The sequence below is a fragment of the Chiloscyllium plagiosum genome, unplaced genomic scaffold (assembly GCF_037043375.1).
Source record: "Chiloscyllium plagiosum isolate Xiang-an unplaced genomic scaffold, Cpla_swu_hap1 HiC_scaffold_9, whole genome shotgun sequence".
Taxonomy (NCBI): domain Eukaryota; kingdom Metazoa; phylum Chordata; class Chondrichthyes; order Orectolobiformes; family Hemiscylliidae; genus Chiloscyllium; species Chiloscyllium plagiosum.
In genome coordinates, this window is record NW_028270147.1 from 97576284 (window position 1) to 97604083 (window position 27800).

The following is a 27800-nucleotide window of genomic DNA, read 5'->3' on the forward strand; positions in this document are numbered from 1 at the left end:
ATGGTTTTAACAGGAGAGAAACAAAACGAGAGAGCGTTTGAGCTTCAGAGATGGGCACTGAGAGTGGAAAGTCAGCTGAAAACGATGGAGATGAAGACTGAAGGTAAGCTTAGTGAGGGACAGCATGAGGATTAGCAAACCCATGGTAGTCAAAAGCCTGATGAGATACCTTTTAAGAATATGGAAATCTGTTTCATTTCATTTGAAAAAGTGGCCAAACAATTGAAGTGGCCAGTGGCCATGTGGGTTTTGTTGATCCAAACGAAACTTGGAGGTAGAGCGAGTGAGGTATCCGCAACAATATCAGAGGAGGGATCTGGGGAATATGAGGAGGTGAGGAAAGTGCATATGAGCTTGTGCCAGAAGTTTATAGACAACATTTCAGGAATCTTAGGTGTAACCCTAGTCAAACCTATATTGAGTTTGAAATGGTCAAAGAAAGTAATTTTGATAAATGGATAAGAACTTTAAAAATCGAGGCAATCTATGATGCACTTAGAGAGATAATTATTTCGGAGGAATTCAAAGATTAATTACCTGAAATAGTGCGAACTCATGTGGAAGAGCATAGAACATAGAACATAGAAAAATACAGGGCAGCATGGGCCCTTTGGCCCTCGATGTTGCGCCGATCCAAGCCCACCTAACCTACACTAGCCCACTAACCTCCATATGCCTATCCAATGCCTGTTTAAATGCCCATAAAGAGGCAGAGTCCACCACTGCTACTGTCAGGGCATTCCACGAACTCACAACTCACTGAGTAAAGAATCTACCCCTAACATCTATCCTATACCTACCACCCCTTAATTTAAAGCTATGCCCCCTTGTAATAGCTGACTCCATACGTGGAAAAAGGTTCTCATGGTCAACCCTATATAAACCCCTAATCATCTTGTACATCTCTACCAAGTCACCCCTAAACCTTCTTTTCTCCAATGAAAACAGCCCCAAGTGCCTCAGCCTTTCCTCATACGATCTTCCTACCATACCAGGCAACATCCTGGTAAACCTCCTCTGCACCCGTTCCAGTGCCTCCACATCCTTCCTATGGTATGGCAACGAAAACTGCACACAATACTCCAGATGCGGCCGCACCAGAGTCTTATACAACTGCAACATGACCTCAGGGCTCCGGAACCCAATTCCTCTACCAATAAAAGCCAGTACGCCATATGCCTTCTTCACCGCACTATTTACCTGGGTGGCAACTTTCAGAGATCTGTGTATATGGACACCAAGATCCCTCTGCTCATCCATAATACCAAGTATCCGACCATTAGCCCAGTACCCCGTCTTTTTGTTACTCTTACCAAAGTGAATTACCTCACACTTACCGACATTGAACTCCATTTGCCACCTTTCTGCCCAGCTCTGCAACTTATCTATATCCTTCTGTAACCTGCCACATCCTTCCTCACTGTCAACAACTCCACGTTCGTATCATCCACAAACTTGCTCACCCAACCTTCTAGCCCCTCCTCCAGGTCATTTATAAAAATGACAAACAGCAATGGTCACAAAACAGATCCTTGCGGAACACCGCTAATAACTGCACTCCAACATGAACCTTTACGACCAACTACTACCCTCTGTCTTCTTCCAGCCAGCCAATTCCTAATCCAAACCTCCAACTCAACCTCAATGCCATACCTCCGTATTTTTTGCAGTAGCCTAACATGGGGGACCTTATTAAAAGCCTTCCTAAAATCCATATACACCACATCTACCACTTTACCCTCGTCTACCTCATTGGTCACCTTCTCAAAGAATTCAATAAGGTTTGTGAGGCACGACCTGCCCTTCACCAAACCATGCTGACTATCCTTGATCACATTATTCCTATCCAGATGTTCATAAATCCTATCCCTTACAATTCTCTCTCAGACTTTGCCCACAACAGAAGTGAGACTCACCGGCCTATAGTTACTAGGGTTATCCCTACTACCCTTCGTGAACAAGGGAACCACATTTGCTATCCTCCAGTCTACTGGCACTATTCCATAGACAACGAGGACATAAAAATCAAGGCCAATGGCTTCCCAGAGAATCCTAGGATAAATGCCATCAGGCCCAGGGGACTTATCTATTTTCATCTTTTCCAGAATTTCCAACACCTCTTCCCTACATACCTCAAAGCCGTCCATTCTAATTAATTGTGACTCAATATTCACATCGGCAACAATGTCCTGTTCCTGAGTGAATACTGACGAAAAGTATTCATTCAGTGTCTCCCCAATCTCTTCAGCCTCCACACGCAACTTCCCACTACTATCCTTGACTGGACCTATTCCTACCCTAGTCATTCTTTTATTGCTGACATACCTATAGAAAGCCTTAGGGTTTTCCCTAATCCTACCAAGTAAGGACTTTTCATGTCCCCTCCTTGCTGCTCTTATCTCTCTTCAGATCCTACCTGGCTACCTTAAAACTCTTAATCGCCCCAATTGAACCTTCACACCTCATCTTTACATAGGCCTCCCTCTTCCATTTAACAAGGGATTCCAATTCCTTATTAAACCACGGCTCCCTCACACGACCCTTTTCTCCCTGCTTGACAGGTACATACTTATCAAGGACACTCAATAGTTGCTCCTTGAACAAGCTCCACATATCAATTGTGCCCATGCCTTGAAGCCTACTTTTCCAAGCCACGCATCCTAGGTCGTGCCTCACCGCATCATAATTTCCCTGCCCCCAGCTATAACTCTTGCCCTGCAGGGCACACTTATCCCTCTCCATCACTAGAGTAAAAGTCACCGAATTGTGGTCACTGTCCCCAAAGTGCTCACCTACCTCCAATTCGAACACCTGGCCTGGTTTGTTACCCAGAACCAAATCCAGTATGGCCTCACGTCTTGTTGGCCTGTCTACATATTGTGTCAGGAAACCCTCCTGCACACATTGGACAAACACTGACCCATCTAACGAACTCGAGCTTTGGTTTTCCCAGTCAATATCTGGAAAGTTAAAGTCCCCCATAACAACCACCCTATTACTTTCACTCTTCTCCTGAATCATCCTCGCAATCCTTTCTTCTACATCTCTAGGACTATTAGGAGGCCTGTAGAAAACTCCTAACAGGGTGACCTCACCTTTCCTATTCCTAATCTCAGCCCAAACTACCTCTGATGGAGAGTCTTCATCCATCGTCCTTTCCACTGCTGTAATATTATCTTTGACCAGCAATGCCACACCTCCTCCTCTTTTACCCCCACCTCTGACCCTACTAAAACATTTAAATCCTGGAACCTGCAACAGCCAATCCTGTCCCTGTTCTACCCATGTCTCCGTAATAGCCACAATATCGAAATCCCAGGTACCAACGCACGCTGCAAGTTCAACTACCTTATTTCGTATACTTCTTGCATTGATGTGTACACACTTCAAGCCACTTTCCTGTTTACAGGCACTCTCCTTTGAGATTGATGCCATGTTCCTAACCTCCCTACACTCCAGGTCCTGCACCCTAAAGCTACAGTCTAGGTTCCCATGCCCTTGCAGAGTTAGTTTAAATCCTCCCCCAAGAGCACTAGCAAACCTCCCCCCAAGGATACTGGTGCCCCTCAGGTTCAGGTGTAGACCATCCTGCTTATAGATGTCCCACCTTCCCCAGAAAGAACCCCAGTTATCCAGATACAGGAATCCCTCCCTCCTGTACCATCCCTGTAGCCACGCATTTAACTGTTCTCTCTCTCCCTATTCCTCGACTCTCTATCACGTGGCACGGGTAACAAACCAGAGACAACAGTTTGTTCTAACTCTGAGTATCTAACCTAGCTCCCTGAAAGCCTGCATAACATCCTCAGCCCTCCTCCTACCTATGTCGTTGGTGCCAATGTGGACCACGACTTCGGGCTGCTCCCCCTCCCCCTTAAGGACCCGGAAAACATGATCAGAGACGTCACATACCTTTGCACCTGGGAGGCAACATACCAAACGTGAGTCTCTCTCACCCCCACTGAACCGCCTATCTGTGCCCCGAACTATCGAGTCCCCAATAACTATTGCTCTGCTCTTCTCCACCTTCCCTTCTGAGCAACGGGGACAGGCACCGTGCCAGAATCCTGAACCCTATTGCTTACCCTGGTAAGTCATTCCCCCCCACAAGTATCCAAAATGGTATACTTGTTCTTGTGGGGAATGGCCGCAGGGAGTCCCTGCACCGGCTGCTGCCTCCCAGTCCCCCTTACTGTCACCCATCTGTCTGCAATCTTTGGAGTTACTACTTCCCTAAAGCTCTGATCTATGACCCCCTCTGCCTCCCGAATGATCCTAAGTTCATCCAACTCCAGCTCCAGTTCCCTAACACGGTCTTGGAGGAGCTGGAGATGGGTGCACTTCCTGCAAGTGTAATCAGCAGGGATGACCATGGCATCCCTCACCTCCTGCGCGCTTTTATAGGAAAAAAAACCTACCCAGGTAAGCTTGCGCTACACCAGCTTCCGGCTGTCCCTCTGGTCGTCGTCACTTCCCCTGCTGCTCCCGCTCTTTCTGTGAAGAGAAAAAAAACACCGCTGCCGGGACCAGTAAGTAATTTTAAAACAAACTGTCTCACCTTAGCTGTAGCCTTACGGGTTCGTTTAATCTCAGCTGCTGCTCCCACTCAAAATACAGTTAAAACAGCAAAGTTAGCAGCTGAAGAGGCTGATGATTATGATTTAGTCCAAAAAACATTTTGGCTTCCCGATTCAATTTCAGTTCATGAAGGATAGAGAAATCCTCACGTGAAAAAGGATATGTAAATCTCAGTGAAAATCAGAAGGATAACTTACCACAGCGTAAAAAGGAAACCCTTGAAGGGGACAAAGGAGCTAAAAAGCTCGTGTTTTTGTTGCAATAAATTAGGTCACAGGAAATCACTCTGTTGGTGGGCATGGAGAGAAAAAAACAGATGTAGGAAAACAGGATAAGCCTGGGAGTTTTACTGGAGTGGTAACAGAAAGCACAGTGGAGGCTAGAAAGCTGCATCAGAGTGTAAAGTTGATCTGAGGTTGGTCAAGGAGGAAGTGCCAGATCTGCTTCTAAAATATACCTGCAAAGGGAAAGGGTATTCACATAGCTCGGGAGTAGCAGATAAAGTAGCACTATTAAGAGACATAGGATCCTCACAGTCTGTGATGCTGAAAGATGCGAAGCCATGTATTCCTGAAGGACTATTTCGAGAAAAAAGTGAATTCATGTGAGACAAAAAGCGCACAGTTATGTAAGGCGGGGATGGAGTGTCCACTAAAGTTTGGAGAAATTGTGGTGGGATTATTGGACAAACCTTCAGCTCCAGGAATGCAATTTGTTCTTGCAAATTATATAGCTGATTCACCGGTAGAAATGCTGCCTGCTCTGGTTGAATAACCAGTGGAGTCACAAGCAACTGAAGCAATGCAGGAGCCTTATCCTGGAATCTTTCCTGAATGTGGGATAACAAGGTAATAATGTCACCAGCTGAAACAGGGGAGATCAAAAATGTAAAGATGAGGAAGCTGAAGTGGCATTCACAGAGACTTTGTTTAATCAGATCGTTGAAACAAAACAAGAGTAAATATGTGATCATGGAAATATGTTTAGATCAGCTAAACTAATTGAGTTTCAGCATAAAAATGAAAATTTAAAGCAGTTAGGTCCCATGGAATCCAGGGAAATTCAACCAATTGGAGGCAAAATTGTCTTGAAGGTAACGGATTATTTTCCAGACTGGAGGCCTGTGGCCAGAGTTGTGCTGAAAGGATCAGTGTTGAGCTTGCTGTTTTTCATCATGTATACACACGACTTGGATGTGAATATCGGAGGCATGATTAGTAAGTTTTCAGATAACAGCAAGATGTGGTGCAGTGGACAGTGAGGAAGATTATCTCAGATTACAAGAACATCCATGGAAGCGGGTATAATTACATATTGAAAATATATCTGGATAGATACATAAATAAGAATGGTTCAGAGGTATATTGACAAAATTCTGGCAAATGGGACTAGATCAGATTAGGATGCCTGGTCAACAAGGACAATTTGGACAAAAGTGCCTGTTTCTGTGTTGTATGACTCTCTGATTCGATAAGATGGATTAGGAAAAGTTCCAATGGCCTTTCTTGTGGAAAATCTCTTCTCCCAAAGTTTGTGGTGCTTCTTTATTTGCATTTATTCAAAGATGAATTAGTTAAATATTTGTCCATGAAGTGAGTCATGGATAATTGGATACAGACAGGAAAGTGGGGCTGAGACCACAAACTGATCAGCCACAATCATAGTGCCTGGTGGAGAAGGATCACAGTGTGTTATGACCCACTACTGTTCCTCAGTCCCATGTTTCTGTGTTCCATTCAGTCCCTGAAAGCTGCTAGACAATAGCAGTGGGAGACCACTTACTGCTATCACCTCGTGCACAGAAAGAGAGGAGACCATTCAGTCCCTCAATACTTCCCCACACGGTTTGAGGTGATTTAAAAAATGTCATTGGAAAACCCAGGCTGGGTATGAGAGAGGCCCCTCATCTCTCTTTACAGAGATTTCGCAGATTTCAGAATGCTGAAATGAAGATATTTCGACTGCATCCCGCAATATGAGCCAGTATTCCCAGAAATGATAAGTGAAGGGGATTTTGGTGTCAGTACAGATGATGGAGAGTTTTGAATGAGCATTTATTCTGCAATCTTGTCACTGAGTGTGGGATTAGCAGAGTCTTCGACTCATTGGGCTGAATCTACCAATAAATTATCTCAGTGCCATTTTCATTGAGTGTGACAGAGGGATTGTCCATAGGAGGCTGAGCTAGTTTCCTGGTACCAACTTATGGAACTTACCTCATTAACTACCTACTCAATCTCATAGTGTTCCTCTCATTCAATGCCAGCCCGATTCTCCAACCCAACATGGCTGGAGGTACTCACCACCGCACTCATGCCCCTGGATATTCCGTGATCACTTGCATTGGTGCAATCTTTGAAATGTCAATGGGCACACGGTTGATCTTTCTCAGTTTGGAGTGACACTGTACAGTTGACCCTGCGCATGGCAGACAAGGGGAACTAACACGACGATTTTTCATCTCTCTCTATCTCTCTCGCTCTCTACATATGCACTTATTTTATATCCAGTCACAATTAATAATTCTGGCTATTTCACTTTGTCTCACTTTATTGTATTCAGCCAAACACTGCTTCAAAACAGTGGGCGGCACGGTGGCACAGTGGTTAGCACTGCTGCCTCGCAGCGCCAGAGACCCGGGTTCAATTCCCGCCTCAGGCGACTGACTGTGTGGAGTTTGCACATTCTCCCCGTGTCTGCGTGGGTTTCCTCCGGGAGCTCCGGTTTCCTCCCACAGTCACAAAGATGTGCAGGTTAGGTGAATTGGCCATGTTAAATTGTCCGTAACCTTAGGTAAGGGGTAAATGTAGGGGTATGGGTGGTTTGCGCTTCGGCGGGTCGGTGTGGACTTGTTGGGCCGAAGGGCCTGTTTCCACACTGTAAAGTAATCTAATCTAATCTAATCTAATCTAATCTAATCTAAAACACTTGTCCCGTTATGAAATACAATTTCGAGCAGACAACGTTTCATCCTCCGCTGTTATCTTGACCGTTATCTGAATTGTACCACTTTTCTTGTTATGAACGTTTCTTTTGCCCTGTATCTGTGATTGTTTCTGTTTGTAACAACTACATAGTCTCAGTTGGCTGGACAGCAAAGGGAACCAGCAGCGCACATTCAATTCCCCACACTGACTGATGTTACCATGATGGGGCCGATCTCTCAGCAATGGCAAATCTAGCATATTCAATCCACTCTAAGCTGCACATCTTTGTACTCTGGGAGGAAACTGGAGCATTGGGAGTAAACCCACACAGATACGCACAGAATGTTCAAACTTCACATGGAGGTCACCTGAGTTTGGAATTGAACCCAGCTCCTTGGTGATGTGAGGTAGAAGTGCAAACCATATACCCATCCTCCTCCTCAGTTAGTTCTAATATTTACTTGTAGGTGACTAAAGAAATCTAACTGACTTGTTCTTATCACTGAACCTGACTCAGTCTGAGACCTGTATCATCGGCCATATCACCAACCTGGTTACATTTAAAATTTGTTGTGAGCAGTGGAGGAGTGAGACTAAAAAAGGAAACTGACATTCTCCAACCTCAGTCAGAACTGGAGTGAAGAAAAATTCACAAAGTTGGAATTCATTCAAGTGGGAATTCTCTTTCCCAGAAGTTTGGGAGGGCTGAATCTTTATATTATACCGAGGCTGGTTTTGTCTGATTTTCCATAGACAAATGAATCAGGGATAATGTTGCAATGAGAGAAAAGTGCAGCTGAGAACACAATAAGATGGGCCATGACCTTATTGACTGGTGGAATAGTGTCAAAGGGCCGAATGGCCCAGTCGTGTCCGTCAGCCCTATGTTTCATTCAGCCCTTCGGTCCTGCAGTACGGGAGCAGTTCAAGACCACTCCGATGGTTTGGTGCAGTTTGCGAAATGTACTTGAAAAATCCAGACTGGGTCAGGAAGTGACCCCCCTCCCCCAATCCCTCTTTCCAGGCTTCCTCTCTCTGTAACGTCTGCTCCAGATGTGGATCATGTTACAGACCCAGATTCGCTGTGAATACAGCCCCCATACCCCACAAAAGGTCGACTCAGACAAATCCGCTGCTCTCCCTGAATGCAACATTTTGCATGATGACTTCTAGGAAAATAGCCAGTTATTTTCTAAAAGCATAAATAAGAACGTAAGAAATAGGAGCAGGAGCGGGCTATTCGGCTCCTTATACCTGCACTGTCATTCAATAAGAACATGGCTGATCTACTCCACTTTCCTGCTTACTCCTTGCATCCCTCAACTCGCTGATATGTCAAAAACCAATCCACCCCGTCGGTAAACAGCCCGTGACCTAATTTCCACACTCTCTGGGTTAGGGAATTCCAGCCATTCACTACTTTCTGAAAGAAGACATTTCTTTATGTCTTAGTTTGAAATCGATATTCCTTATTCTATATCGACATCCATGAGTTCGAGACTCTGCCCTGGTGTGGAACCACATTCTCAACATTTATCTTGTCAAGCCCCCTCTGTATTTTTTCCTTTCAGTAATGGCACTCTCATTCATACAAACCACAATGGATAATCGCCTCAGCATTTTTGATATATTCAATAAATCAACCCTTTCATCCCAGGAACCAGTCTAATGAACCAACATTCCTGCATCAGCATGCTGATGTTATGTTTCATATACAGGAACATTCCAATCCGTTGTGCTACTCCTTTTTTGGGCGTCCTCTCCATTAAATAACAGCTTGCCATTTGGTTGGAAGTGTCCTCCACAAACTCCGATGTATATTGCACTCAGCTCCCTCCATCAGTCTATCAGTATAGATTGTAAGCAGCTCTTGCCATTGGACTGATATTTCTGGTACTCCAGCAGATACATTTTGTTCATAAAGATCGATGAATCCTGACTCTCCGATTTCTAAGTGTTTACCAAATGTCATCCCATGCTAATCTGTCATACTATGAGCTTCTGTCTTGTGTAAGAACCTTTATTTTGTGATACTTTGTGGAAAATCTCTGGAAATACTCATGTTTACCAGTTCCTTTCATCAAGTCTGCTTGTTACTTTCTCAGGGGTATCCAGATAACCTCTGCATGATTTTGTATATACCCCCTTTCATAAAACCGTATTGACTCTGCGTGAAGCGTTTCTAAATTCCTGCAGTCCCATCCTTAACAACAGACTCTCACAGATTCCCAGCAATAATTGTTAGGCTAAATGTTTCCCGCTTTTAGTCTCGCTTGCCTCTTGAAGACAGGCGCCACATTGGAGGGTCTCCAGTTTCACTGGGTCACTCCTTTAAACCAGAGAGTTATGGAATATTTCACACAGAGCCACCAGTCACTCTGTAACCACTTCTATTAAAACCAGCTATGTATTTCTGATGACCTGTTTACCCTTGGTCTTATCTGTTTGAGAAAAGACTTGTTCCTTTTGTTAGAGACAGTCCAAGAACTTCCCTCCTATTGCCATTTTGCTTTTATAATTGAAATATTTACAGTGAGGAACGATATAAAATACTGGTGTAAATTACCTGTCTGTTCTCTGTAGCCAGATCTCTAGTCACACCCTCCAAATGCCCTTAATATACTTTCCTGACTTTGTTTCTACCAATGATCACACACCTCTTGAACTCTTCTTATGTACATGGAAAAGCTCGTGCTGCTTGTTTTTATACGTCTTGCCAACTTGCTTACATCACATCTTTTCTTCCCTTTTCTTCACTTTCTATATCCATGCAGTCATATCGCACACAAACACAATCTTTGGCCCAACTTGTCTATGCCGGCCAGGTTTTTCAAAGTAAACTAGTCCCATCGAATTGCATTTTGCCCATATGCCTCAAAAAGGTTCCCATTCATATGTTTGTCCAAATGTCTTTTAAATGTTGGAGTATTCCTCTGGCAGCTCATTCCATAAACACATCACCCTGTATGTAAAAAAAGTTCCCTCTTCCTCCCTTTTAAATCTTCCCTCTTACGCCATAAACCTATGCTCTCTCTCTCTGACTTGATTTTCCTCTCCTGTCGAAAAGACCCTGGCTTTTCATCCTATCCACGCCTCCCCTCATTTTATAAATTTCTATAATGTCACCCCTAAACCTCCTACACTCCATCCGATACTAACTTCAAGAACAAGCATTTAAAGATAAGCACTGCAAATTTGGAACAATATTCAAAATGACAGGAAAAAAAAACTCAACCCAAACTTCCGACTGTTATTTTTTTTTCTCTCTCTATGCTACAATACTAAGGCAGCATGAAAATCTTACTAGTGCCAATAAGACATCAGGCACCTGAATTCCTTTTTTCTGGTGGCGGTGATGATCTCTACAGTGAGAATGTATCTCTGGCCAGATCTGTATAATACCACATGTTCCACATTCTCCCTCCTGGCCTCCCTATGACCTTGTGTGGTTGTGTCTTCTTTATCTTGCATTCAATAGAAAGAACCCCTTTCCCCAATTCACATCTTAATTAAACTCATTTTGCATCATCTTCTCGTTCACCACTGCTAAAAGCCTGTTTATCTGTTGTCACAACCTCTTTTCCCTGTCACCTACCCCTCCCCCCACCACTAACAAGGGACTAAAATGCCCAGTTTCCAATCCTTTCCAGTTCTGAAGAAGTGTCACACTGGACTTGAAACGCTAATTTTGATTCTCTGTCTCTATAGAAGGTTGCCAGACCTGTTGAGTTTCTCCAGAAATGAATAGGCGCAGAACAAATTTTCATTAAACAAATAACTATAGATACTGGAAATAGAAATGCACAAATTGCTGTAGAAACATGAAAGATGAACTCTGCTTTCACTCCACAAGATGCAGCCAGACCTGCTTAGTTTCTTCAGCAATTTCTGTTTTTGAACAAGTTCCGAAGACGTGTGTCAAATCTGCTCAAACGCCCTGTCTATCACAGAGCGCCGTACATTGGGAAGTGAACAAAAACGCGAAGTGTACAAGTTCATTGGCTCTGAAACGAGATAAGGCTGGCATCACTGACACGACAGAGGTCTTAATCATGGTCAGGGAGAGAAACAGAGGACAAAACATTCACTTCAAACACAGCAGATGGTATCATGGAAAAGAAAACGATTCAGATGAGTATGTTAAGGTAATTGAGTAATGTAACAAACTGGAGGCGTGACATCAGGGAGGGACACTCAGCAGAATGAGAATATGAAAATGGAAGCGTTACCACATCAGAAACCAGAATAGATCACTGAGTACAGGGCTGATGGGTGAATGGGTCTCGGTTTGAACTACGGGAGAGTCAGTGGAATTGAATTGCAGATATTGCAGCTCACACTGGGTTATCATCTGCTGTTGTAGATCACAGCAGCAGCCGCAGCCAAATTGCATTCAATAACAATCCATAACTTTTTCCCCAGGATAATCCATCACTCTATCATTACCATCAAGCCGAGTGATGGTTCAGTGACGAGTTTGGGTGAACATGCCAGAGTCAGGACCATATGTATCTAAACCTGATGACAACCCATTAAAGCTACCACACTTGACTGGTTACATTCCAATCAGCCGAGATACAATCTGATGGAGACGGGGAAATGATTCCAAGACTAACAGATAAGAACGAAGCTCTGAAGTCCTGCCACATTCAGTCATCAATGTCGATGGACGGTTGAACAATTTACTGGAGGAGAGGACTCCACAAATATCCCCATTCTAAAGAACGGAATCGCTCTGTACGTCATTGTAAAAGTCAAGGATGTAGTATCTGCACCATCCTCAGCCAGAAGTGTTAAGTTGACAATCCACCTCACCATCCTCATGATGCACACAGATTCGCAGATGCCACTCTTCAACCAATTCGATTCGCTACACGTAACATGAAGAAAAAGCTGAACACAGTAGATACGACAAAGGCCCTGACACCATTCCTGCAATAGGACTGAAGACATGTGGTGCACAACAAGCCGTGTCCCTGGGGAAGCTGTTTCATTCCAGCTCCAACTCTGAGATCTGCCTGGCCACGGGGAAAATTACTCAACTCTATCCAGTCCCATAACAAGGGAATAACTACAGTTTGAACATTTACCACGCACTCAGTCCCGTCGCGAAAATCAAATCGTTGGGAGTTCTTTTTGACAGAGCTGTCAAGCAGCACTGAAATAACCTGCTCAGTGTGGATTCCGTTAGGTCCCCAAGTGGAGATGGTGCGGTTGTGGAAATGCCACTGGATTACTAATCTAGACCAGGCTAATGATCTGGCAGTTGGTGGAAGTTAAAAACAATTAACAAAATATCGAGACCTAAAATCTAGTGTCAGTAACAGTGACCTTGAATCTAATGTCGATTGTAATCATGTGTTCCTTCCTCAATGTACTTTCAGGAAGTGAATCTCCTGGTCTGGCCGACAAGTGTCTGCAGACACACAGACATGTGATAAACTCTACACTGGTCTCTGAAACGGTCAAGCAAATTGCTCTGAATTCTAAAAGGATAAATCTGGACAGAACACCCAGCAACCAGCTTGGTTTTCGAAAAGGGAACGGGAAACACAGTCCTTTTGAGCGTAAAGATGCTGTCTTCCTGGTGTTTGAGAGCGAGTGACAACAGTTACAGAGCTTTCCCACGGAGTGCACAGAAACATCAGGAAAGGAGCAGGGCATTAGACACTTTGAGCCTTACCTGTTCTAGATCTTGGAGACAATCTCCTCAATGCATTTTTCCCCACACAGTGTTCATATCCCTTAGTATGTTTAAACATCGGGATATATAAAATAAGAACTACTGTAGTCCATTTGGTCCATCAAATTTGCTCCTCCATTCAACATCGTGGCAGTTCTCCAATAACACGTGTTTATTAAACAGGATTTGGCTGCAAAACGATTGGTTGTGCGCCTTTCTTTTTATAACGCAAGCTCCTGTTTTCTGTTATGTTATTCCACACCTGACACCAGCTGAACAGCAAATTCCAGTCTCAGGATCCTCTGTCTGCAAAAGGCACCCTCAGTGTTCAAAGTTTGGGAGAAGATTTGTAGCTTGGGTGCTCGTTGTTGTGGTTCTGCTCGCCGAGCTGGGAAGTTGTGTTGCAGACGTTTCGTCCCCTGTCCAGGTGACATCCTCAGTGCTTGGGAGCCTCCTGTGAAGCGCTTCTGTGATGTTTTCTCCGGCATTTATAGTGATTTGTATCTGCCGCTTCCGGTTGTCAGTTCCAGCTGTCTGCTGCAGTGGCCGGTATATTGGGTCCAGCGGACAGCTGGAACTGACAACCGGAATTGGCAGATACAAATCACCAAAAATGCTGGAGGAAACATCACAGAAGCGCTTCACAGGGGGCTTCCAAGCACTGAGGATGTCACCTGGACAGAGGGTGAAACGTCTGCAACACAAATTCCCAGCTTGGCGAACAGAACCACAAGCACCCTCAGTGTGTTCAGCTAAAACAGAAATGCAATTTGCTCTGCAAGCCTTGAACCTGAGCCTGAAACTGGGGATTCTAGTCTACATTTAGAAGGAAGTTTATTTCAAACCGGAGAGATTCTTGATGAGAAGTGGAATTCCCCTTTGGCATCACTCAAATCCTCCTGAAATGAACGGCAACACATCTTTTAACTTCCTAACTGCTTTCTGTTCCTGAAATGTTGCTTTCAGTGACTGGTATACAGGAAGATCTAGATCCTTTTCAATGCGACAGCTCCCCACTTGGTGGTCTGAGTACACTGGTCAGTATGCCAATGCCATTCCCAATATTGGCTTCTGGTTTCAGAACTCACTGCCCTGCATGGAGCTCAGAAGTCTGCACAGAAGCAAAGATAAATGCAACATAAGTTCCTTTATAGATCAATATTTTTCAACCAACCCCTTTTCAAATGGTAGGCTGCCGCTCTGTCTTTCCCACCATCGTGCAAATTGTCACACCTCCCCACATTATTCACCATCTGCCACATCTTTGCCCATTCACTCCAGTTGTCTCAATCTACTTGGAACGTTTTTACACCCTGCTCCCCCACTCACAATTGTACATGGTTTACTGTCATCAGCAGACTTGGGAATATTGCGTTTGACTCCCTCAACCAAAAGTTTGGTATGTATTCAGAAAGCTGGGAGCCAAGATCGATTCGTGATATATCACCCAAACCTTGCACTGGAACAAAACATTATTGTATTCCTTCTTACTGCTTCCTGTCAGCTCTCCCATTCAAAAACCATGTCCACATATTAGCCACCGTCCCATAAAAATAGAATTTGTATGGTAGCCTTGGGGCTTTATCAGTAATCGTTCTGAAAAACATTGATTGTTTCTCCATAATTTTGCCAAAATCACTTTGGCAAATATGATTCCCTTTAGATATATTTCCCTCTGTCGACTTTTTCTATTCCCATAAATTTCAGTCCCGATACTTTGTCTAAAATGTTTATTTGCTAATTTCATTCTATTCACTTTTTCTCACCAGACTAACGTTTCCTTGTATTGCTGGGAAGGTTTCTTTTTCATTTTGTTTTCTTCTGTGAAGACATACTTTAGTACTGGCTCCGTAGTTCTACCTTTTCCCTGTTCTCTATTCTCCATTCTCTGGTTTCAATCTGTAAGGAAGCCGTACGTTATTTCCCTTATTTTTGTGTCATACTTTTGAAATCTATTACAAGTTCACTTTTATAACCTAGTTAATACATTCTTCAAAAACTCATCAGTTCCTGTCTTATGCTGCTCAATGATTAACCTTCCACAGGCATACAATCACAGAAGCACTGACTCTGTACTGTCATAAATACAGCACGATCTACATTAGTCCCACTTTCCTATACGAGGCCCATAACCATGTATGTTATGGCACTTCAAGGGCACGACCATATACTTATTAACGGTTGTGAGATTACCTGTGCCAACTGCCCTCTCAGGAAGTGCATCCCTGACCCCAGCACCCTCTGGGTGAAAACTAATCCCCAACTACTCACTAAATCTCAAACCCTTCACTTTAACAGGGTATTCCCTGTCTGAAAGGAACAGCTACTGTCTACCCATCCTGTCCATGCACCTGGTAATCTTATCCTTCTGAATCACGTCCCCCTCAGCCTTCTCTGTTACAAAGTAAACAACACGAGCTGATCTGCTTCATTCCAGGGAACATCCTGATGAATTTCCTCTGCACCCCCTAAAGTACAATCACATCCTTCCTGTAATGTGCCTGTCCGAACTGAACACAGTATTCCATCTTGGCCTAACCAAATTTCCACAAACCTCTTATAATCTATTCCTCGATGAATAAAGGTTATGGTTATGGTCCCCTATGCTTTCTCAACTTGTGCATTAACCTGTTCCATCACATTCAGGGATGTGAAGAGAAGCACCGTCTGCGCTTCCTAGTCTGCTGCCATTCATTGAGTATTCCCCCTTTGATTCATCTTCCAAAGTGTACCACCTCATATTTATCAGGGTTACATTCCAGCTGCCACTGATCTACCCATCTGACGATTCCATCTGTATCTTCCTGGAGCATAAGGCCTTCCTCCACACTGCCAACCACCCAGCCAATCGATGTGTCAAACGCAAACTGATTTATCACACTCACCACACCTCCCCTCCATATTAACAGCTGCATCATTTAAGATTACCACTAATTATAAGGTTAAAAATCACACAAACCCAGGTTATAATCCAACAGTTTTATTCGCAGGCACTAGCTTTCGGAGTGCTGCTTCTTCATCACGTGATTATGCTCTTCGAAAGGTCGTGCATCTACATAAACCTGTTGGGCTATCATCTAGTATTCTGTAATTTTTTACTTTGTCCAGCCCAGTCCAACACTGACGCCTCCAAATCACAAATAAGAAGGGACACAGCTCTGATCCCAGTGGTACATGATTGGACACTGGTCTCCAGTCAAGCAAACAGCCTTCTACCAGCAGACCTTCTGTCTCCTACCATTAAGTTGATTTGGATGTAACTTGGCAAGCCACTAATGAGTCCTAACTGTTCCCTGGTTATTCAGTTCCACTGGACAAACTTGCAGTTTATGTGGGTATTCTTCCTAATCTTGCCCTGCCAGCAGGTTTCCATGCCGCTGTGTTAGTCAATCCCATTAAAATGAAGAATTGCCTTCTTATTGCAGTCTGCAATGGTCTATCCTTTATCCTGCCATTCTTTGTCTTAAATGTAGAGGAGACAGGCAGAGAAACATACTATTTATTTCCATTTTGTCATGTGTTTAGTGATTTTTCTAAATTTCACTGCAATCAACTCTCATTCTTTGAAATTCGAGAGAACGCAGGCCGAGTTTCCACATGGTGCAATCTCGCAATCTGAGGAACGAATCTGGAGAATGTCCATTGCGCATCCTCTGTGGTCAGTACATCCTTTCTCAAATTGGGTCACCAACATTGTACTCAATACTTCAGGTACAGTCTCATTAACAAGCTGAGAAACTGCTTCAACATGACCTTCCAGCTATTTTCTGATTCTCTTAAATGAAGGCGAACCTGACTTTCCACTTACATATATTCCTCCAATTACCATTCACATTAATTTATTTATGAACTGACCGTATGAGTTCTTATAAAAAGCCTTCTGGAAATCGAAATATGCCATTTCTATGTTGCAATAAACAAGTTCTAATCATTCTGAGGTTTGACAAGTATGATGACTCTGTCAGAAATGCATACTGATTCTCTCCAATGTTGCTGTTATTTTCTAAATATCCAATATCAGATCCGATATAATAGATTACAACAGTTTCCCCACAGATGTCAAGTTAATTGGTCTGCAGTTCTCCATACTATCTCTTCTTCCCTTTGCAGATGCTTGGATCCCTTCCATTCATCTACAATGCTTGGAACACATTTACTAACTTCGATTGATCTACAATGGCTTTCAGCCTCTGCAGAATGTACAGGAAATTAAAACACAATCATCGACAGCACAATTCATGTGTGTATTGCTAATTTATTTCTAATATTTTGATACGAAGTTCAACTTGCTCATCAGATTTAGCAATGCTCAATCCAGCTACAATACTTCCATACTCGTCTTCAACTACTACCTTCTTACGGATATGAATTGACTTTATGCCTTTAGTTCCACAAGTTTCATGTGATCACATGGCATTTCTCAGGATTTTCTGGATCTTCCTCCATGAAGACAGAAGCAAAGTAACTGGTTATTTTCTTGGCCAGTTCCGTGTTCTCCACAATAACCTCTCCTCTACTGAATACAAAATTCCACATTTCACCTTGCTTTTATTTTGCTTTCATTGAAATGCAGATTGTAGATTTATGCAGACTTTGTGTTCTCCTTTCACAGAATCATTAAATGCCTACAGTGTGGAAAAGGCCTTTGGGCCCAACAGGTCCACGCCGCCCCTCTGAAGAGTAACCACCCAGACCCATTCCCCTCTGATTCTACATTTTCCCGACTAATGCATCTAATCTACACATCCCTGAACACTGTGAGTAATTAAGCATGGGCAATTCACCTAACCTGCAAATCATTGGACTGTGGGAGGAAACTGGAGCACCCGGAGGAAACCCACGCAGACAGGGAGAGAATATACAAACTCCACACAAACAAATTTCTGAGAATTCTCTGTTTTCCAAAATGTCTGGAATCCTTCTGAAGTCACTGCCTATGATTGATATAATCTTTAATTCATTATGTTAACCATAATTAAGTCACTTGCCCTTTCTTCGGTGATTGTACCTTAAAGAAATAGACATATTTTTCAGACATTACCGTATTTCTGTAGATCTCCTGGTCCTGACCAGGTGTATCCCAGAACACAATAAGAGGCGAGAGAAGAAATTCCGGGGGCCCTGGCTGATCTTTTTGCATCATCGCTGGCTACAGGTGGGGTCTCGGAAGACTGGAGGGTCGTGAACGTTGTGCCCTTATTCTCGGAAGGCTGTTAAGAAGAACCTGGGAACTAGATAGCAGTTAGCCAAACAAACTTGATTTGTAAGTTACTTGAGAAGGTTCTGAAAGATAAGATATACATGCATTTGAAAAGACACGGTTTGATAAGGAACAGCCAGCACTGCTTTGTGCGTAGGATATCATGGCTCACAATGCTTTAACGTTCTTTTGAGGAAGTGACCTGGAATGTTGATGATGGTAGGGTGGTAGACGTAGTCTATCTATATTTCAGAAAGGCTCATAAGGTTACACATGATAAGCTGATCTGAAAGGTTCGATAGCATGGAATCGTGGGGGATCTGGCAAATTGGATACACAATTGACTTTATGGTCGAAAGCAGAGTCTAATACTGGAAGGATGCTTGTTGGACTTGACACTTGCGGTTAGTTGAGTGCCTCAGGAGTAGGTGCTGGGCCTATTACTGTTTGTTATCTATATCAATGATTTGGATGAGAATGTACAAAGGCATGATTAATAGTTAGGCTGATGACAATAAAATAGGCAGTACTGTGAACAGTGAGAAAGGTTATTAGAAACTACAGCAGGACCTCTATCAGCTGGTGAAGTGGGCTGAGGAATGGCAAGTGGAGTTTAATATAGATATATGCGGGGTGTTGCATTTTGGAAAGTCAAATTCAGGTTGCAGTTTCGTGGCGGAAGTTAGACCCTGAAGGTGTGTCGTGGAACAGAGGGATCTTGGAGCTCAGGTCCGCGTTTCTCTAAAAGTAGTCGCACATAAACAGGGCAGTGAAAAAGGCTTTTGGCACACTGGCCTTCATCGGTCAGAGCATTGAGTATAGAAGTTGGCGAATTATATTGCAGTTGTACAGGACGCAGGTGAGGATGCACTTGGAATATTGTGTTCGATTTTGTTCATGTAACCATAGGAAAATGTGATTAAACTGGAAAGAGGACAGTACAAAATTACAAGAATGTTGCCAGTTCTCAACGGTCTGAGTTGGAGGGAGCGTTTGGACAGGCCAACACATTTTCCTTTGAGTGTAAGAAACTGAGGGGAAATCGTAGAGAAATCTATAAGATCTATTTTGATCTATAAGATCAAAATCTATTAGATCTATAAGATCTATTTTGACTACTGCAAAAAATACGGAGGTATGGCATTGAGGGTGAGTTGGAGGTTTGGATTAGGGGTTGGCTGGCTGGAAGAAGACAGAGGGTAGTAGTTGATGGCAAAGGTTCATCTTGGAGTGCTGTCACTAGCGGTGTTCCGCAAGGATCTGTTTTGGGACCATTGCTGTTTGTCATTTTTATAAATGACCTGGAGGAGGGGTTAGAAGGTTGGGTGAGCAAGTTTGCGGATGATACGAAAGTCGGAGGAGTGGTAGAAAGTGAGGAAGGATGTGGCAGGTTACAGCGGGATATTGATAAGCTGCAGAACTGGGCAGAAAGGTGGCAAATGGAGTTCAATGTAGCTAAGTGTGAGGTGATTCATTTTGGTAAGAGTAATAAAAAGATGGGGTACTGGGCTAACGGTCGGATACTTGGTAGTGTGGATGAGCAGAAAGATCTTGGTGTCCATGTACACAAATCTTTGAAAGTTGCCACCCAGGTAAATAGTGCGGTGAAGAAGGCATATGGCGTACTGGCTTTTATTGGTAGAGGAATTGAGTTCCGGAGTTCTGAGGTAATGTTGCAGTTGTATAAGACTCCGGTGCGGCCGCATCTGGAGTATTGTGTGCAGTTTTGGTCCCCATACTATAGGAAGGATGTGGAGGCACTGGAACGGGTGCAGAGGAGGTTTACCAGGATGTTGCCTGGTATGGTAGGAAGATCGTATGGGGAAAGGCTGAGGCATTTGGGGCTGTTTTCATTGGAGAAAAGAAGGTTTAGGGGTGACTTGATAGAGGTGTACAAGATGATTAGGGGTTCAGATAGGGTTGACAGTGAGAATCTTTTTCCACGTATGGAGTCAGCTATTACAAGGGGGCATAGCTTTAAATTAAGGGGGGGTAGGTATAGGACAGATGTTAGGGGTAGATTCTTTACTCAGCGAGTCGTGAGTTCATGGAATGCCCTGCCAGTAGCAGTGGTGGACTCTCCTTCATTATGGGCATTTAAACGTGCATTGGATAGGCATATGGAGGATAGTGGGCTAGTGTAGGTTAGGTGGGCTTGGATCGGCGCAACATCGAGGGCCAAAGGGCCTGTACTGCGCTGTATTCTTCTATGTTCTATGTTCTATCCTGAGATTCGTGGATAAGGTGAATATACCCATTCTTTTTCCCATTGTTGGGAATCAAGGACTAGAGGGCATCAGGTTAAAGATGAAAGAATAAAAGGGATCCCGAGGAGCAACATTTTATGCAGAGCATGGTACAAATATAGAAGTAGCAGCCAGCGGTTTGGTTGAGGCACGTACATTAACAATATTCAAAAGGTGTTTGGATAAATATGTGGATAGGAAAAGATTTAGAAGAATATGGGGCAAGGGCATGGAAATGGAATTAGTAGGATGGGAATTTTGGTCAGGACGAATCACTTTGTTCCAAAGGACCTGTATCCGTGCTTCAGGGCTCCATGGTTTTATGACTCTAACATCCATTGCGTGTCTACCACTTCATGCTCAAACATTCTGTGTTGTAGGTAGATGCCGTGTAAAATACAACATATTAACGTCACTATTCCTCAGAGCAAGGTTATTAATGAGTCCTTCTGACCACACAACACCAAATCCAAAATAACCTGCTCTCTTGTTTGAGTCACAACATATTCTTCAACCTACCTGTTATACGCTTATGGAATTTATTTTTCACAACTTAGCAGTCACTTAGTTAACGCAGTTTAGATGCAGTTTGAGATCATCCAGTAATACTGCAGCACCAACAATATTTGCATTTCTAATTTCCAGACCCTATAATGCACAAATTGTGCGTGAGAGCATTGCTTTAGATATATAATACAACAATGTTTGCTTCTCCTTGCTATTTGTAAGATCCACCTAAACTGATTCCATGGAATCTGAGGGACAGGGTCTGCGGCATTATAAGTGATAGACTTGGACAAGACATTAGGGGAGGCTCACCTCGACGCTGGCTGATCTGAAGAAATGACCAGCATCACAGGACAAGCATAAATATCCTCTCCGCTCTATCAGGTTAAGTGTCACTGTACTCTCTCTGCTCCCTCACACTCACTATCTGTTATAGCACCTACCCCAGAACCAGGCTGACACTCTATCTCCAAATAAGGCTCACGCACTACCACTCTCACTATTGAATTCAGCAACCACGCCCACCACCCCCACCCCGGCGCGCTCTCCCTCTCCCTCCACTATACCCCCAACACTAATAACACTGCATGGATACAACACTGTCGACTGACTCCCTCTGGACACTCACCATTCTGTCTCCTCCTCCACCAATGCCTGCACTAACAGCAGGGCTATACACTCCCACCTTCACTCCCTCCCTCCCTTTCTCCCATTCCAGGAGAAACGGTCTGTAATAGGAAAGAAAGGGCCAAGCCAGATAGTGGAGCACCCGATATCTGATCCCTCCTCCACCCCCATCCCCCAAACCCGCCATGTGGGAAGGGCCCTGATACGAGCCGGAGAGGAACGGGACAGGTCGAATGAAAATTCCGTGAAATCCATGTCCCTCCAAATGAGTAAAAAACAATGTTCAGTGTAGTGCAATTCGCAGTTTAACCACTGTGTATGTTCCCACAATTTTCTACCACGCAAAACAACGAATATCTCATTGCAGAGAGATGCAGACACAAAAATACTCAAGAGAAGTATGTAAAAAAGTCAATATACTGACACTCACTGAACATATATGGAGACGGACCCGCACACATGTAGTGGCATACAGGGACATAGGCAGTCACAGACAAATAGACACAAACATAGATAAAACGCACAGGCTAATACAGAAATGAACTGATGTCAGCACATAAATACACAGATACACAAACACGTGAACAAATACACACAAGCACACATACAGAGACACAGGGACACAGACATTAATGCTTATAAGACAGAGATAGATAGGTTTGGATGAATAAGGGTGTCAAGGATTACAGAGAGAAGTCAGGAGAAAGATGTTGAGAAATCTCTAAACCATTAATAAATGGCATTCAGTCACGATGGGCCGAATGGCCTAATTCAGCGTTTTTACTGCTCGTTGTGTGTAATGCTATCAGTTATTGTCTTTCTGGGGCAGGAGCAGAGAATGAGTTTAATACATATTTGTTTGAAAAGAGTCAGTGGTACTATTGGACAGGTTTAGAGGGATGTATGGTTTAGGTCTATGCCTAATTATTCTGTCCTTGCGTTTCAAAAGAGTTGGCGCTTTGATATTAGGTTAACACAGTTTAAAATAACGGGTCCCATATTGAAATAAGGACGCCACTTTCACTTTAATATTGTACTATCTGTAGGGTCCTCATCCTCAGGGAGCAGTGAGGACTCGGTGTTTGAAGACATTCAAGGCTGAGCTTGACTGATCTTTGCTGGACAGGAGAGTCAATGTTTATTGGGAACAGACAGGAGACAGATGGTGAGACATACTCAGATCAGCCATGAGCATTCTGAACGGTGCTGCCGAATAGCCAACTGCTGTCCCTACCCCATGTGTTATTCTGTCAATCCACCCTCGATGCTGTTACAGGAATATACTGCTGCCACTACCCGATGCATTGTGCACTCAATTCACCCCTCGAAGCTGTGACAGAGATAGGGGACCACCTCATTCAGCCAGTCATTATCGTTACCATGAGGCAGGAGGAGACCATTCTGCCTCTTGAATGAATTACAGAGGAAAATAGAACGAATCATTTTAGCTCATTGAGTACATTTTACTGCACATGAGGCCATTTAAACTGCCTGAACTGCTACACAGGAAGCTTTTGCTAGCAGGAAATAAAAAGTAGTGATAAATGCTTATATTCACATTACAATGCTGTAACTGGTGGAGTGTCTCAGAGATCACTATGGAATCATCAACGATCAATATCTATAACAATGATCTGGAGGAAGGGACTGACTAAACACTAAGATGGTAATCCAGTATGTCATCAAATGGAGTTCGTGTGTCATCAATGTGATATAGGCAAAGGGAGGTTAGTGAGCAAACCTTCAGCAGATGTAGCATAATTTGAGTTTTCTATTTTGGATGAAAGGATAAAACAATGATAAACAACTTAAGTAGAGAGAGATTGCAGAACACTGTGATACAGGCGTTTTTCATGACACTGGTACATGAATCATATGAAGTTTTCTGCACTTGCAGCAAGTGATTTGGAAGCTCAGTGGAATGATTGTGTTTCTGGCAAAAGGGAACAGTGATCTGCAACATTGGTTGGAGCACGAATGAGAAATTCTGAAAGGGCTGTTCAAGTGGGAATTTCCTTCCCCAGAAATTTGTGGCGCCTGGATGTTTGGATTTATTCAAAGTTGTGTCTGTTAAATATTTGATAGACAAGTGAATGTAGGAAAATGGTGCATGTACAGAAGAAGTACTGCTGAGACCACAAACAGATCAGCTACGATCTTAGTGCGTGGCTGAGCAAAGACAAAGTGTATAATGGCCCACTCCTGCTACTCAGTCCTATGTTTCCATATTCCATTCAGCCCCTCACAGATCCTGCACAGGAACATATGGAGACGACTTGCTTCAAATACCTGGTCCACAGTAATTGAGGATCTCCTTCTGTCCCTCACAACTGTCACGCACAGTTTGGTGTGAGTTGAAAAATGGTCATTCCAAACCCAGACTGGGTTCAAAATACGCCTCTGGTCTCGTTACAGAGTATCTCCTCTCTGCAACGTGTGCTTCACGTTTTGGCCATGGTGCAGACCCAGAATCACTGTGAATGCAATCCCCATACCTCACCCTGAGATGACTCATAAAATGCTTTGCTCTCTCGAACTGCAACATCCAATAACGAAATGTTCAGGAAAATTACAACCATTAACTTTCTAATTACAGAATCTTACAACATGAGGAACAGGATCAGATAGTAATTCGGATGGTCAGGCCTGCCGTGCCATTGTATAAGATTAGGGCTGATCCAATGTTGGCATCAACTCATGCCATACTCTATGACAGGTTAAAAAAAAACATCTACCTCCTCTGTAAATACGTTCAGTGATCTAGCTCCCCGAACTCTCTAGACCAGATAATTCCTGACATTCACTATCCTCGGTGAAAATGTTACACTCCCCAAACATACACAATAATCTATTGGTATGTTCAAAAGAGGTGAACACCGCAGCTCATGTAAGAGTGACAGACCCTGATATCAAGGCCCATGTTGACACAGGATTGCATCAAGGAACGCTGACTAAATTAAATTTAATATGAATCAGTCACAATCACTCCCCTGGTTAAGGTCAGCCATCGCACAGAGCAAGACGTTCGTGGCTGGTGGACGTCAATCCTCTTAGTCCTGGGACATCCCTACAGGAGATCCTCAGGGTCGATTCCTCGGCACAATCATCTTCAGCGACTTAATCAATGTCCTTCCCCATTATAACGTCAGAAATGGGGATGGTCATTGAAGATCACACAATGTTCAGAACATTTTCCTCCCTCAGCTCCTGAAGCAGTCTGTGTCCATGTGCAGCAAGACCCGGACTGCATTCAGGCCTGTGCTGTTAATATGTTGATGACATTCATGTAACAGCACGGCCGGACACTACACATTTCCACAGCTAATAGAGGAGCTCATTCAGTCTCTCAAGCTGGTTGCACATGAATATGAGCAAGCATTCAGCCCATCGAAACTACTGAACAAGAAGTGAGACAGCCCATTCAATCCACCTGCCTGGTACACAGGAAGAGGAGGGGACTGGTCAGCACATCGAACTGTTAAACAGGGACACGTGGAGCTCAAACAGTCTCCCAAAACTGTTCCACGGGACCAGGAAGAGGCCATTCAGCCTCTAAAAGGCTTATACAGGAACAGGAAAATGTCACTGACGCTCCAACATGACAAATCAGAGGTCCAGATCCTGCACTGATACAGGGCTTCAAGATGTTCTTCGTGGCACATTGCCTGTGGAACATGTGCTCCTTAACGTGCTTTTCTGGCAGTGAGGAGGGAAGCCAGATGGTTTCTGTCAAGTCTTAAGGAGACATCTTCCATCTCCGAAAAGACAGACCCATGTTGTCCATGGGGGTAAGAAACTGGTGGGAATAGTTAACTGTTTTAGATTGAAGGTATTGTGGTTGTTGTTGGGATTGTGGATAACATGACGTTCAGTACATGATCACACTCCAAATGCACTGTATTAATATGTGGAGTTCATATTCAAAGTCTGTGGAGTTCATATGTGATTGTCCATCCCCCTGAAGGTTCAATGCAATCCCATCTTATTCTCTCACAGTGCGACAGATTAATCCTCACTCATTCCTCATGGTACCATGATCCCTGGCATGAGTTTGGTGGAACGCCTTTTCATTCTCTCTGTCGTAAGGAGATCATTCCTTATAAAAGAGAGAAAATCTGTGCACAATAAACCAAATACTGCCTCAACAACAGTCTCAGGGATGATCACAATAATTACTTTCCCTCACTTTGCCGTCTTCATTTCTTTCATGATTTGGAGATGCTGGTGTTTGGACTGGGGTGTACAAAGTTAAAAATCACACAACACCAGGTTATAATCCAACAGGTTTAATTGGAAGCACACTAGCTTTCGGAACGATGCTACTTCATCACATGATAGTGGAGGGCTCAATCGTAACGCAGAATTTATAGCAAAAATTTACAGTGTGATGTAACTGTAACTACACATTGAAAAATTGATTGTCTGTTAAGCCTTTTATCTGTTAGAATACAATGATAGTTTCACTTCTTTCATGCGTAAATCAAAAAACCTTTTTTTTAAAAAAAAAATTGCATTCTCGGTTAGCTGTTAACAATGGTGATAGCTAGACCCTATGTGTGAATCTCTCTGGCTATGTGGAAGGCATCTTGAATTCTATTATACAGTTGATCTCCAGCTTCTTTCATGACACTACGGATTTCTTACAGAACCTCAGCACCCACGGACCAGTTGAAACGAGAACATTCCTCGTCACAATGGACGTTTCCGCACTCTACACCAGCATCCCCCACAATGATGGAATCATGGCAATAGCTTCAGTACTCAACACCAACAAATGCCAATCTCCAAACACCATCCTACAACTCATCCGCTTTATCCTCGATCACAACGCCTTCACCCTTGACAACCAGTTCTTCATCCAGACACACGGGACAGCCATGAGGACCAGATTTGCACCCCAATATGCCAATATTTTTAATGTACAGGTTCGAACAAGACTTCTTTTCTATGCAGGATCTCCAACCAACATTATACATCAGGTACATTGATGACATTTTCTTCCTCTGGACCCATGGCGAGGAGTCACTGATAAAACAACACAGCGACATCAACAAGTTTCATCCCGTGATCAAATTCACAATGGACTACTCTCGACTATCTGTCTCAATCTTGGACACATGTATCTCCATAAAGGATGGACACCTCAGCACCACACTCTCCCGCAAACCCACAGACAACCTCACAATGCTACACTTCTCCAGCTTCTACCCAAAACATATTAAAACAGCTATCCCTATGGACAAGCCCTACGCATAAACCGGATCTGCTCAGGTGAGGAGGAGCGTGATGGACACCTGGAAGTTCTCAAGGATGCTCTCTCAAGAACGGGGTACGATGCTCAACTCATCGACCGCCAGTTCCGACGTGCCACAGCAAGGAACCGTAATGACCTCCTCAGGGAATAGGCACGTGACAGTGTACCCTTCGTTATTCAGTACTTCTTAGGAGCTGAAAGATTATGCCATGTTCTTCGTAACCTGCAACACATTATCAATGAGGATGAGCACCTCACCAAGACTTCCCCAACAACTCCACTACTTGCCTTTAAAGAACCGCCAAACCTCAAACAGATCGTTGTTCGTAGCAAGCTGCCCGACTCTCAGGACAACTCCATACAACCCTGTCATGGTGGACGCGACAAGACGTGTCAGAGTGTGGACTTAGATACCACCATTACGCGTGGGGACACCTCCCACCTTGTACATGGTAGGTACTCATGTGACTCAGCCAACGTTGTCTATCTTATACGTTGCAGGCAAGGATGCCCGGAGGCATGGTACATTGGGGATACCGAGCAAAGGCTACAACAACGGATGAATGGGCACCACACAACAATCAACAGACAGGAGGGTTCCCTCCCAGTTGGGGAACACTTCAGTGGTCCAGAATATTCAGCTTCGGACCGTCGGGTGACCATCCTCCAAGGTGTACTTCGGGACAGGCAACAGAGAAAAGTGGCCGAGCAGATGTTGATAGCTATGTTCGGTACCCATAGGGAGGGCCTCAATGGGTTCATGTCACATTACAGGTGA

General features: G+C 43.7%; 1 protein-coding gene across 1 annotated transcript; it reads left to right on the plus strand.

Annotated features, from left to right (window-relative positions):
• LOC148149199 (uncharacterized) lies at positions 1-27800 on the plus strand. Its single transcript, XM_087990241.1, has 3 exons — positions 1-103; positions 212-333; positions 27174-27800. Exons 1-3 carry the CDS (start codon positions 1-3, stop codon positions 27798-27800), a joined length of 852 nt encoding a protein of 283 aa, XP_087846367.1.